At 32.2% G+C, this 11,071-nt stretch overlaps 2 protein-coding genes across 3 annotated transcripts; one reads left to right on the top strand and one right to left on the bottom strand.

The window, feature by feature from the left end:
* Nucleotides 1–298: 298 nt before the first annotated feature.
* On the top strand, nt 299–3,317 carry LOC130664055 (uncharacterized). 2 transcript variants are annotated; one of them, XR_008989290.1, is made up of 5 exons: nt 299–493; nt 736–1,463; nt 1,525–1,647; nt 1,726–2,164; nt 2,434–2,575. XR_008989290.1 is itself a non-coding variant. In XM_057463728.1 (5 exons), the coding sequence occupies exons 1-5, from the start codon at nt 454–456 to the stop codon at nt 2,710–2,712; spliced, it is 1,497 nt and encodes a 498-aa protein (XP_057319711.1). In that variant the 5' UTR covers nt 299–453; the 3' UTR covers nt 2,713–3,317. The 2 variants fall into 2 exon arrangements, 1 of the variants encoding a protein (XP_057319711.1); XM_057463728.1 differs by having other exon boundaries at nt 1,726–2,052; nt 2,434–3,317.
* LOC130664056 (interferon-related developmental regulator 1) lies at nt 2,902–6,016 on the bottom strand. The gene is made up of 5 exons (XM_057463729.1): nt 5,375–6,016; nt 4,552–5,042; nt 4,205–4,458; nt 3,874–4,117; nt 2,902–3,781 (listed from the first exon to the last, which is right to left on the bottom strand). The coding sequence occupies exons 1-5, from the start codon at nt 5,406–5,408 to the stop codon at nt 3,485–3,487; spliced, it is 1,320 nt and encodes a 439-aa protein (XP_057319712.1). The 5' UTR covers nt 5,409–6,016; the 3' UTR covers nt 2,902–3,484.
* Between the last annotated feature and the right edge of the window lie 5,055 nt (nt 6,017–11,071).

Genomic DNA, 11,071 nt, shown 5'->3' on the forward strand with positions numbered 1-11,071 from the left:
AAATAACCAACAAATTTGAATATTAATTTGAATGTTAGTTAACTTAAGTAAATAATAATAATTATACTTAATTATGTATTTGATAGATAATTTATTAACTGTAATACAATTTAAACAAAAACAACTAACACTGATAACGCGGTTTTTCACTAAAAAATAAAAATAAAAATCACTTGTTGCTTGTAACGGCAAAAAAAAAACCAAGATTTGAAAAATTAATTCGCGGCCCGGCCGCCAGGGAGCTGGTCTGTGATCGAGTTTTTTTTTCACGAAATCCAAAAATAAATTCTGTAAAATACATCTCGAGTAAAATCGGTCTTTCTTATAAATAATTCATTCTATTCAATACTTTGATTAAAACGTATACTATTTTGTAAGTAATTAATTAATAATCAATTACCTAATGTACTGCAACAATAAATTATAATTATTTAGCCGGCATAATTATAAATAATGAGTAAAGGTTGTTGGAAATTTGACGAGCAAGATAAAGGTAACATATGAAATTTATTTATAAAATATAAATACCAAAATATTTATATTTTATTAATACGCCATTACTTTAATTAATTATTTAGTCCATATCTTTTTGGTGCAATCACTTTTTTTAAAAAATATTTAATGTTTGCACAAGAATTTTACATTTTTATTTGGAAATTAAAAATTTAAAAAATATTATTATTTAATTAATTTTTTTACAAGATTTATATATTTAATTATAAATTAATACTACAGCTCTGTACATTGATATTGAAGAGGAACCAGAAAATAAAAAACGCAACAAATCATACAGCGCATGGGACAGATTACCCGACATACTATTAGAAGAAATATTTTCATATTTAACGATACGTCAACGCTATTACGCATCTCTGGTCTGTCGATCTTGGTACTATGCATTTAAATTACCAAAAGTATGGTCAAGATTTACTCTCCAAGACACGACATTGACCCGCGGAAAGTTCAACTATTACAGCGGGTGGTGTTACGTCCTCGATCACATGCGAACCTCAACATGTTTGCACAAAGTCGGCCGTCATTTTCGCTCCCTAGTATTCGAGCCCATGTACAACTTTTACAATCTGTATGAATTTATGAACATGATTTCCTGGTTCTCTGAGCGTCAGATCACCAACGACCCAGCGATCCTCGGAGTCGGCACAAATATTCGTCATTTGAAATTCACATTTCCCTGCAACATGGCCAATCGTGATGATCCAGAGCAGATAAAAGTATTTGGGACCGGTGGCAAACTTCTTGAAGCTGTAAAAAGGCTCGCCCAGAATTTAAAAAATTTACGCTCCCTAGAGTTCATCGATTTGATGCTTGACAGCAAAGAAGCGCTTTATTTTTTAGACACTATTTGTGAAAATTGTACTGAGACTTTGAAACATCTTGTGTTAATTAATACAACTAAATTTTACTGTCCATTATTACACGTCGGAGTATTTCTTAATTTAAATGTAAGTCTATTCTAATTAATTAATTAATAATTAAATTAAAAATATACATTTATTATTTCAGGTACTTGTCATAAGCCCGCAAAATTTAGATGACGATGTAATAGATTTGATTGGATATACTAAATTAAAACACATGCATATATTTCAAAATCGTTATAGCCCCGTTGACACAACTGTCCGATTGGTAAATAAATAAATAAATAATTTATTAAATAATGAATAATTAAAAAAATAAATAACATTTATTTAAATAAAATTAAAGCCAAAACATTCATCATGGATAAAGTTACGTAAAAATAATCCGTATCTAAAAGTTCACTTTGAAGTGGAAAGTAATAAACCGGATGTAGTACTACCGATTGAATTTCCTGAGCACAATTCAATACCGTGTCACAGTATTGTGATAGACAACCAGACAGCTCAGATAACGGCCTCGATGATGTTGGCGCAGGCGATTAATTTTCAAAAGTCATTGGCCATTTACGCGATAAAAAGTATCCCGAAATATTATCAGCATCGAAGCTTCTCGAAGCGTATAGACGAAGTCATCGTACGGCTCTGCAGAACTTGTCCAAATATTAACACACTGGTATTGTTAAAATAATGAACTTTGGAACTACAACTCATACATATTTATGTGTTTACATTCAAACATAACAAAGATAACGAGTGTGTTGTTGTAACACTTTTAACACCTTGGTGTGAGTTTTTTAGAGTACTAATTATCTTTAGAACTCTAACATATAATTCTTAAGTTTTATTTATAATTAATTCAAATTTAAAAATTAATATTTATTTATTTAAAAAATGTTTTATTGTTTTCTACCAGCAAATAATGACTCATTAAAAAAAATTAAAATGTTGATCACTAAAATAAATTTTCCATCGCTCCTGTGAATAATAAACCCAGCAATAAAAATAAATAAGTATTAATAATAATAATAATAATATAAAAAAAACAAAATTGTAGATGATACGAGACAAAATATCGACCTCAACACTACTCGAGATAGCGTCAACAGCAAAGTCATTGCGCTATTTATACGTCCGACGTCAGGCTGTTTTAAAGCGATGCGATAAAACCTGGTCATTGGTAACAGAGTGGACTCCGGATCACGAGAACTGGATAAAGTCGAACTGCAAATCCTACGACAGTACTGAGAAAGAAATCTCAAAGATTTTGGGGTACAGGTGGCATATGCTTACAGAAAAAGAATTTAAAGAACAAACTGTTAATTTACATGTATAATTAATTATTCAAGGTTACTTTACATACTTTTACCTCTTACCAGATTTAAAAGTCATTTTCAATTTAATAATAATAGTATAGACCTTTTATACGTATGACTTGTCATACTAATTGATAGTAAATATTCAAAGGATTACATAAGTATCAATTTCCTAAATTTTATCAGGCGAAAAATATTTTCCACATTGATATTTATATATTTATTTATTTATTTAATTTGATTATTGTAATTACAATTAAAACTCATTAATTAAAATAAATATGTTAATGTCAATTCATAATAGCGTCTGCAAACATCAATCGAGCGTTATTTATAAATTTAGTTATTATGTAATTAGCTAACACACGTACACATTAACATTAATATTTATTATCTAATTAAATGTGTTGTATATGTAAATACTTTTTAAAAAATTTATAGTTCAATTAAAGTATACGATTGTTGACTAATAATTTTACATATCCTAGGTCAATTAAAAAGTTATTACAATGACGTTTAATTACTCGATTAATTTAAAAAAATAAAACAAACAAAAAAAATTATGTGTATGACATTATATATGTATGTATAAATTAGCAACAGATAAAATACAACAAATATTTAATCGTCGCATTACGAAAAAAAATTTATCCAAACAAAAGTGTAACAAATGTTTCTACTAAAAAAAATAATTACGTGAATTTTTATAATTACGTAAAAGGAAAGAAGAATTTATTCAAATGAGGAAGAAGCATGAGTAATTTATCATTATTATTGTGAATATTAATTTAGTTACTGTGCTAAAACCGAACGCTTATCACGGGTTTTGTTTCGTAGAATAGTTCGTGCCTTGAATGCGGCGGCATTCATTAGAGTTTTTTGTAGTTTACTTGTCTTTTGGGTCGCCGTTGCGGGAATCGCTTCGCCGAGATGAAATATTTCGCGCAATAATATATTTTCCGCGAGATGAATGTTGATACCTGGGCCTAGCAAGCGACAGCATGCGTTGTATTGAATACGCGGACACCATCCCACAAGATACAGGGTTTCTTTTCCGAATCTTATTTGCATTTCCGGTACGACATCCTCCTATTAATTGACAATTAAATCATTAGCTCACGTGCTGCCTACTACTGGGATACTGGAAAAAAATTTTTTGCTTGAAAAATTAAATTTTTTACCTCAATATAACGGAGTATGTCCCGGAAACTGGCGCGCTGTTGCTTGCGGTCCTTCTTAGCGCGGAATTTGTTTGAATCAGTCGCCAGTTCCTTTAGATTTTCAATGAGATCGAGTGCCCAGTCTTGCTCGTAGTCTTCAGAATGTTCTCGACCGAGTTCGAAAATCACTGCAAGGGCTTCGCCGGCGGACATGCGCACTTCCAGATGTGGCGACTCCAATAATTGACGTAAACGTTCCAATGAACTGTAACGAATAATGATAATTATAGCAAATAAATTTTAAATAATTTCATGAAATGAATTTATGTAGGACTTGAGAAGTGACACTTACGGCATGAAATTGTTGGTTTTACTACTAGCGAGTAATTTATAGATATCAGAAGGTGCCATGATTGTTAATAGAAGAGTCCAAGCAGATAATGCAGCCGCGTGTAACGCTCCTAGTTCCGGGGATACCAAAGCTGCGGCACCATTGCCTTTTAGATATGAACCAGCAAATATATTTGACAATAAGTGCACATTACTGATGGTATCAGCGGCATCATTTCCGGATAAGAAGTGATTCATACTCAACGCCCAGCAACACTAAATAAAAATAAGAGATATAAATAATTTTTACATTCGGATCAAACTGATGGTAATTATGATGATGATGATGATGAAAAATAAAAGACATACCTCAGCTCTAGCTTGAGTGGATGCAGAGTTGTCATTGGCAATGAACGTAAGAGTGGCTTTGAGATCCTGGCAAACAACCTCAGCACTTTCAAATCCACCAAGTTGAACACACAGAAGAGTACTCAGTCTCGCGGCAGTGCAACGTTCCTCGCTGCGGCCCTTTTTCAGACCACGTTCTACAGAATCGGTGATGGTCATCTTCCTGTCCTCGACAAAGTCCGGAACGTACTTGAGGGCAAAGATCCTCTCGATACCAACAAAACATGCTGTCCTGCCCTTGGCACTCTTCTGAGACAGTCCATCGATAGCCTCTTTCAGCTTCTCTTCAAAGACCTCCTGCTGGCTTAGTTCCTCCACTTCATTGTTGTCATTTGCTACGTCCTCTGCTAAGACACTTCGGTTGTCCGATTGCCCGCTGATAATGCTGGCAGCATCATTGCTTGAATCATCATCCGACACCACTTCGACACGTTTACCGTGATTACGATGGCCTGCAAATGAGGAAATTCCGACGTTAATGATGATCGTTATTATGACGAATGATGACTAGACAAAAATATTTAAACAAAAAGTGAGATTTGATGTCTGGCCTCCAACCACTCCAATGACAATGCTCATGGAGCTCATGGACACAAGCACGTGCAATCTTCCACATGTTCATGGAGGAGTTAAATGACAAATGTCGGACATACGTTACATATTTTAACCATGAAAAAAATTTTTTTTACACTCGAGTATTTTTGTATGGACAATTGAATTCTGACAAAGAACGGAAGTGATGCGGGAGAGATTTAAAAAAAAATGTAAATTATTTTCGACTTACCCGATTTTCCCCTTTTTCCTCCTTTGGCTGGCATGCTTCTTACCTCACCTTATTGCACAATAAAATATAATATCTAAACAAACGATCAAGAAGGTAAATGTCTCGTACTATAAATTGTCGGTCGTATATTAAATCCACAGCACAATTTTTCAATAAAAACACTGTTTAAACTCATTAGCATGATGTGATTATTTAAGACGCATACACTTCGAGACAGCCTGGCGAGGGCTTTCTCGTAAAAGTTGTATGTGCAACTGTCGTAATAGCCTTCTGGCTCTGCTCCCTGGGTTTCGCACGGAGAACAGAAAAAAAAACACGGACTTTTACGACTAGAGCCGAAGCTGCCCGAAGGTTTCTGCGCAGCGAAGAATCCCGCGGAATAATCCAGAGAGAAATAGAAGGAATTATTTTTAATTATACAATATTGCTATGATACTGAAGTTAGCCGACGTCTAATAATTTTTGGATTTTTTTAAAAACGATAAATTATAAAAAAAAAAAATTTGAAAAAATTGCACCTGTAGTCTTTTAAATTTTCTACATATGCATTTTTTCAGTTTCTTCTTTTTTTAAATTTAATTGTTCAAAAAAAAATCCAAAAATTTGTAATTGTCTACTAACTGGCGAATACTCATCTATACTCAAAATTTCTTTACTCAAGCACAAAGACGACATCGATACTCAGCGACAACTATATTCAATGACAACTGTACTCCACTAAATTTTTATAAACATCTCATCTATATTATGTTTACTCAAAGTCCTTTATATTCAAAGTCATCTTTACTCAATATCCACAGATAAAAAAGATTGTCGATAATAAAGTAATTCATAGATAAGACTATTCGGAAAGTCGATAACGAAGAAAATTAAAAAATATTTAAATATTAAATAAAGAAAAATTAATTTTTAAAATAAAAATAAAATGGTTTTATCATTTTTACTTTGAAAACGATTTTAAAAAAATTTTACAAGAGCGTTTTTGTTAAGCTTTTGAATTAATCATAATTAATTAGTTATTTATAATTTCTCATGATGTAATGGTCTGAAATAAATGAAAAAAAAAAGTTATTAAAAGAAAAAACAATTTCATAAATAAAATGTTATTCATTAAATTAAAAATTTATTCAATATCAAGTAGGTAGTATTTAACATTAACTAGTGATATTTCATAAAAACATGAAAAAATTAATTGAGCTGAAATATCAAACTTATCCCTGTTTAAAAATATTGATTGAAAAGAATAAAAAGTGATGAAATTCAAATTCTTTTCAATAATTTCAATTGATTTCGATTTTTTTGTTTGTATATATACAAATACAGTTTGCATGGAGTGACCGCTTCTCAATTCTTTTCAATCAATATTTTTAATCAGGGTATATAATCAACAACAAATGAAGCACTATAAACTCATTGGTTGACAAATATTTAAATTGAAATCATATAAATGCAACCAAGTGTGAAAAACAATATTCAAATAAATGATTGTGACTATTAAATTATAAAATGATAGATTTATTTGTTGTCGCTGCTTAATTAAGGAAAATTATAAAAAAATATATATGTGACAATGAAGAAGGACTTGACTTACAACAATAGATATAACAGTTGTTTAATTAATAATTTTGACAACATAATTGTACTATATATTTGATAACTTTTCTTAATTCTTGAGGTTTTATTTAATATTTTTATTTTTTTCAAGTTTTATTGATTACATTTTTCATTGGATTGTATAGATTTACTCGCACATGTAACCTGGAACCATTTATGAGACTTATAAGTCTCAGGTTATAAATTAATTTGGTTTAGTATTTATTGTTAATTTTAACAATTTTTGTTTTTTATGTATTAAATATATGAGACGTAAAGGATTTATAAGAAAATACTTCGGAGATCAGTTTAAAACAATAGTTTTTTAAATAAGATTCAAGCCATAAAGTAGGCAATTCTAACGGGGTGACGCACAGAAATGTATTTTTAGTCAATTTCAAATGGGGGAGACCTACAACTTTACTATTATTTTTGAAATCGTGGTACTTTGGAATAAAATCGCGAAATCACTATAGAAATTCGAGTTTTTTGTGTTGTCGAGTTTAAAATGATAATCATGCCATAAAGTAGGCGATTCTCACGAGGGTGACTCACAGAAATGTATTTTTCGGTCAATTTCAAATGAGGAAGACCTACAACTTTACCATTATTTTTGAAATCTTGGTACTTTGGAATAAAATCGCGAAATCACTATGAAAATTCGAGTTTTATGTGTTGTCGAGTTTAAAATAATGTTCATGCCGTAAAGTAGGCGATTCTCACGGGGTGACTCACACGAATGTATTTTTTAGTCAATTTCAAATGGGGGAGACCTACAACTTTACCATTATTTTTGAAATCTTGGTACTTTGGAATAAAATCGCGACATCACTATGAAAATTCGAGTTTTATGTGTTGTCGAGTTTGAGATAATATTCATGCCATAAAGTAGGCGATTCTCACGGGGTGACTCACAGAAATGTATTTTTTAGTCAATTTCAAATGGGGGAGACCTACAACTTTACTATTATTTTTGAAATCTTGGTACTTTGGAATAAAATCGCGAAATCGCTATGAAAATTCGAGTTTTATGTGTTGTCGAGTTTAAAATAATGTTCATGCCGTAAAGTAGGCGATTCTCACGGGGTGACTCACAGAAATGTATTTTTAGTCAATTTCAAATGGGGGAGACCTACAACTTTACTATTATTTTTGAAATCGTGGTACTTTGGAATAAAATCGCGAAATCACTATAGAAATTCGAGTTTTTTGTGTTGTCGAGTTTAAAATGATAATCATGCCATAAAGTAGGCGATTCTCACGAGGGTGACTCACAGAAATGTATTTTTCGGTCAATTTCAAATGAGGAAGACCTACAACTTTACCATTATTTTTGAAATCTTGGTACTTTGGAATAAAATCGCGAAATCACTATGAAAATTCGAGTTTTATGTGTTGTCGAGTTTAAAATAATGTTCATGCCGTAAAGTAGGCGATTCTCACGGGGTGACTCACACGAATGTATTTTTTAGTCAATTTCAAATGGGGGAGACCTACAACTTTACCATTATTTTTGAAATCTTGGTACTTTGGAATAAAATCGCGACATCACTATGAAAATTCGAGTTTTATGTGTTGTCGAGTTTGAGATAATATTCATGCCATAAAGTAGGCGATTCTCACGGGGTGACTCACAGAAATGTATTTTTTAGTCAATTTCAAATGGGGGAGACCTACAACTTTACCAATATTTTTGAAATCTTGGTACTTTGGAATAAAATCGCGAAATCACTATGGAAATTCGAGTTTCATGTGTTGTCGAGTTTAAAATAATGTTCATGCCGTAAAGTAGGCGATTCTCACGGGGTGACTCACACGAATGTATTTTTTAGTCAATTTCAAATGGGGGAGACCTACAACTTTACCATTATTTTTGAAATCTTGGTACTTTGGAATAAAATCGCGACATCACTATGAAAATTCGAGTTTTATGTGTTGTCGAGTTTGAGATAATATTCATGCCATAAAGTAGGCGATTGTCACGGGGTGACTCACAGAAATGTATTTTTTAGTCAATTTTAAATGGGGGAGACCTACAACTTTACCATAATTTTTGAAATCTTGGTACTTTGGAATAAAATTGCGAAATCGCTATGGAAATTCGAGTTTTATGTGTTGTCGAGTTTAAAATAATGTTCATGCCGTAAAGTAGGCGATTCTCACGGGGTGACTCACAGAAATGTATTTTTTAGTCAATTTCAAATGGGGGAGACCTACAACTTTACCATTATTTTTGAAATCTTGGTACTTTGGAATAAAATTGCGAAATCGCTATGGAAATTCGAGTTTTATGTGTTGTCGAGTTTAAAATAATGTTCATGCCGTAAAGTAGGCGATTCTCACGGGGTAACTCACAGAAATGTATTTTTTAGTCAATTTCAAATGAAGAAAACCTACAACTTTACCATTATTTTTGAAATCTTGCTACTTTGGAATAAAATCGCGAAATCACTATGAAAATTCAAGTTTTATGTGTTGTCGAGTTTAAGATAATATTCATGCCACAAAGTAGGTGATTCTTACGGGGTGACTCACAGAAATGTATTTTTTAGTCAATTTTAAATGGGGGAGACCTACAACTTTACCATAATTTTTGAAATCTTGGTACTTTGGAATAAAATTGCGAAATCGCTATGGAAATTCGAGTTTTATGTGTTGTCGAGTTTAAAATAATGTTCATGCCGTAAAGTAGGCGATTCTCACGGGGTGACTCACAGAAATGTATTTTTTAGTCAATTTCAAATGGGGGAGACCTACAACTTTACCAATATTTTTGAAATCTTGGTACTTTGGAATAAAATCGCGAAATCACTATGGAAATTCGAGTTTCATGTGTTGTCGAGTTTAAGATAATGTTCATGCCATAAAGTAGGCGATTCTCACGGGGTGACCCACAGAAATGTATTTTTTAGTCAATTTCAAATGGGGGAGACCTACAACTTTACTATTATTTTTGAAATCTTGGTACTTTGGAATAAAATCGCGAAATCGCTATGGAAATTCGAGTTTCATGTGTTGTCGAGTTTAAGATAATATTTATGCCACAAAGTAGGTGATTCTCACGGGGTGACTCACAGAAATGTATTTTTTAGTCAATTTCAAATGGGGGAGACCTACAACTTTACTATTATTTTTGAAATCTTGGTACTTTGGAATAAAACCGCGAAATCCCTATGGAAATTCGAGTTTCATGTGTTGTCGAGTTTAAGATAATATTTATGCCACAAAGTAGGTGATTCTCACGGGGTGACTCACAGAAATGTATTTTTTAGTCAATTTCAAATGGGGGAGACCTACAACTTTACTATTATTTTTGAAATCTTGGTACTTTGGAATAAAACCGCGAAATCCCTATGGAAATTCGAGTTTCATGTGTTGTCGAGTTTAAGATAATATTTATGCCACAAAGTAGGTGATTCTCACGGGGTGACTCACAGAAATGTATTTTTTAGTCAATTTTAAATGGGGGAGACCTACAACTTTACCATTATTTTTGAAATCTTGGTACTTTGGAATAAAATCGCGACATCGCTATGAAAATTCGAGTTTTATGTGTTGTCGAGTTTAAGATAATATTTATGCCACAAAGTAGGTGATTCTCACGGGGTGACTCACAGAAATGTATTTTTTAGTCAATTTTAAATGGGGGAGACCTACAACTTTACCATTATTTTTGAAATCTTGGTACTTTGGAATAAAATTGCGAAATCGCTATGGAAATTCGAGTTTTATGTGTTGTCGAGTTTAAAATAATGTTCATGCCGTAAAGTAGGCGATTCTCACGGGGTGACTCACACGAATGTATTTTTTAGTCAATTTCAAATGGGGGAGACCTACAACTTTACCATTATTTTTGAAATCTTGGTACTTTGGAATAAAATCGCGACATCACTATGAAAATTCGAGTTTTATGTGTTGTCGAGTTTGAGATAATATTCATGCCATAAAGTAGGCGATTGTCACGGGGTGACTCACAGAAATGTATTTTTTAGTCAATTTTAAATGGGGGAGACCTACAACTTTACCATAATTTTTGAAATCTTGGTACTTTGGAATAAAATTGCGAAATCGCTATGGAAATTCGAGTTTTATGTGTTGTCGAGT

Source organism: Microplitis mediator, chromosome 2, assembly GCF_029852145.1.
Source record: "Microplitis mediator isolate UGA2020A chromosome 2, iyMicMedi2.1, whole genome shotgun sequence".
NCBI classification, from domain to species: domain Eukaryota; kingdom Metazoa; phylum Arthropoda; class Insecta; order Hymenoptera; family Braconidae; genus Microplitis; species Microplitis mediator.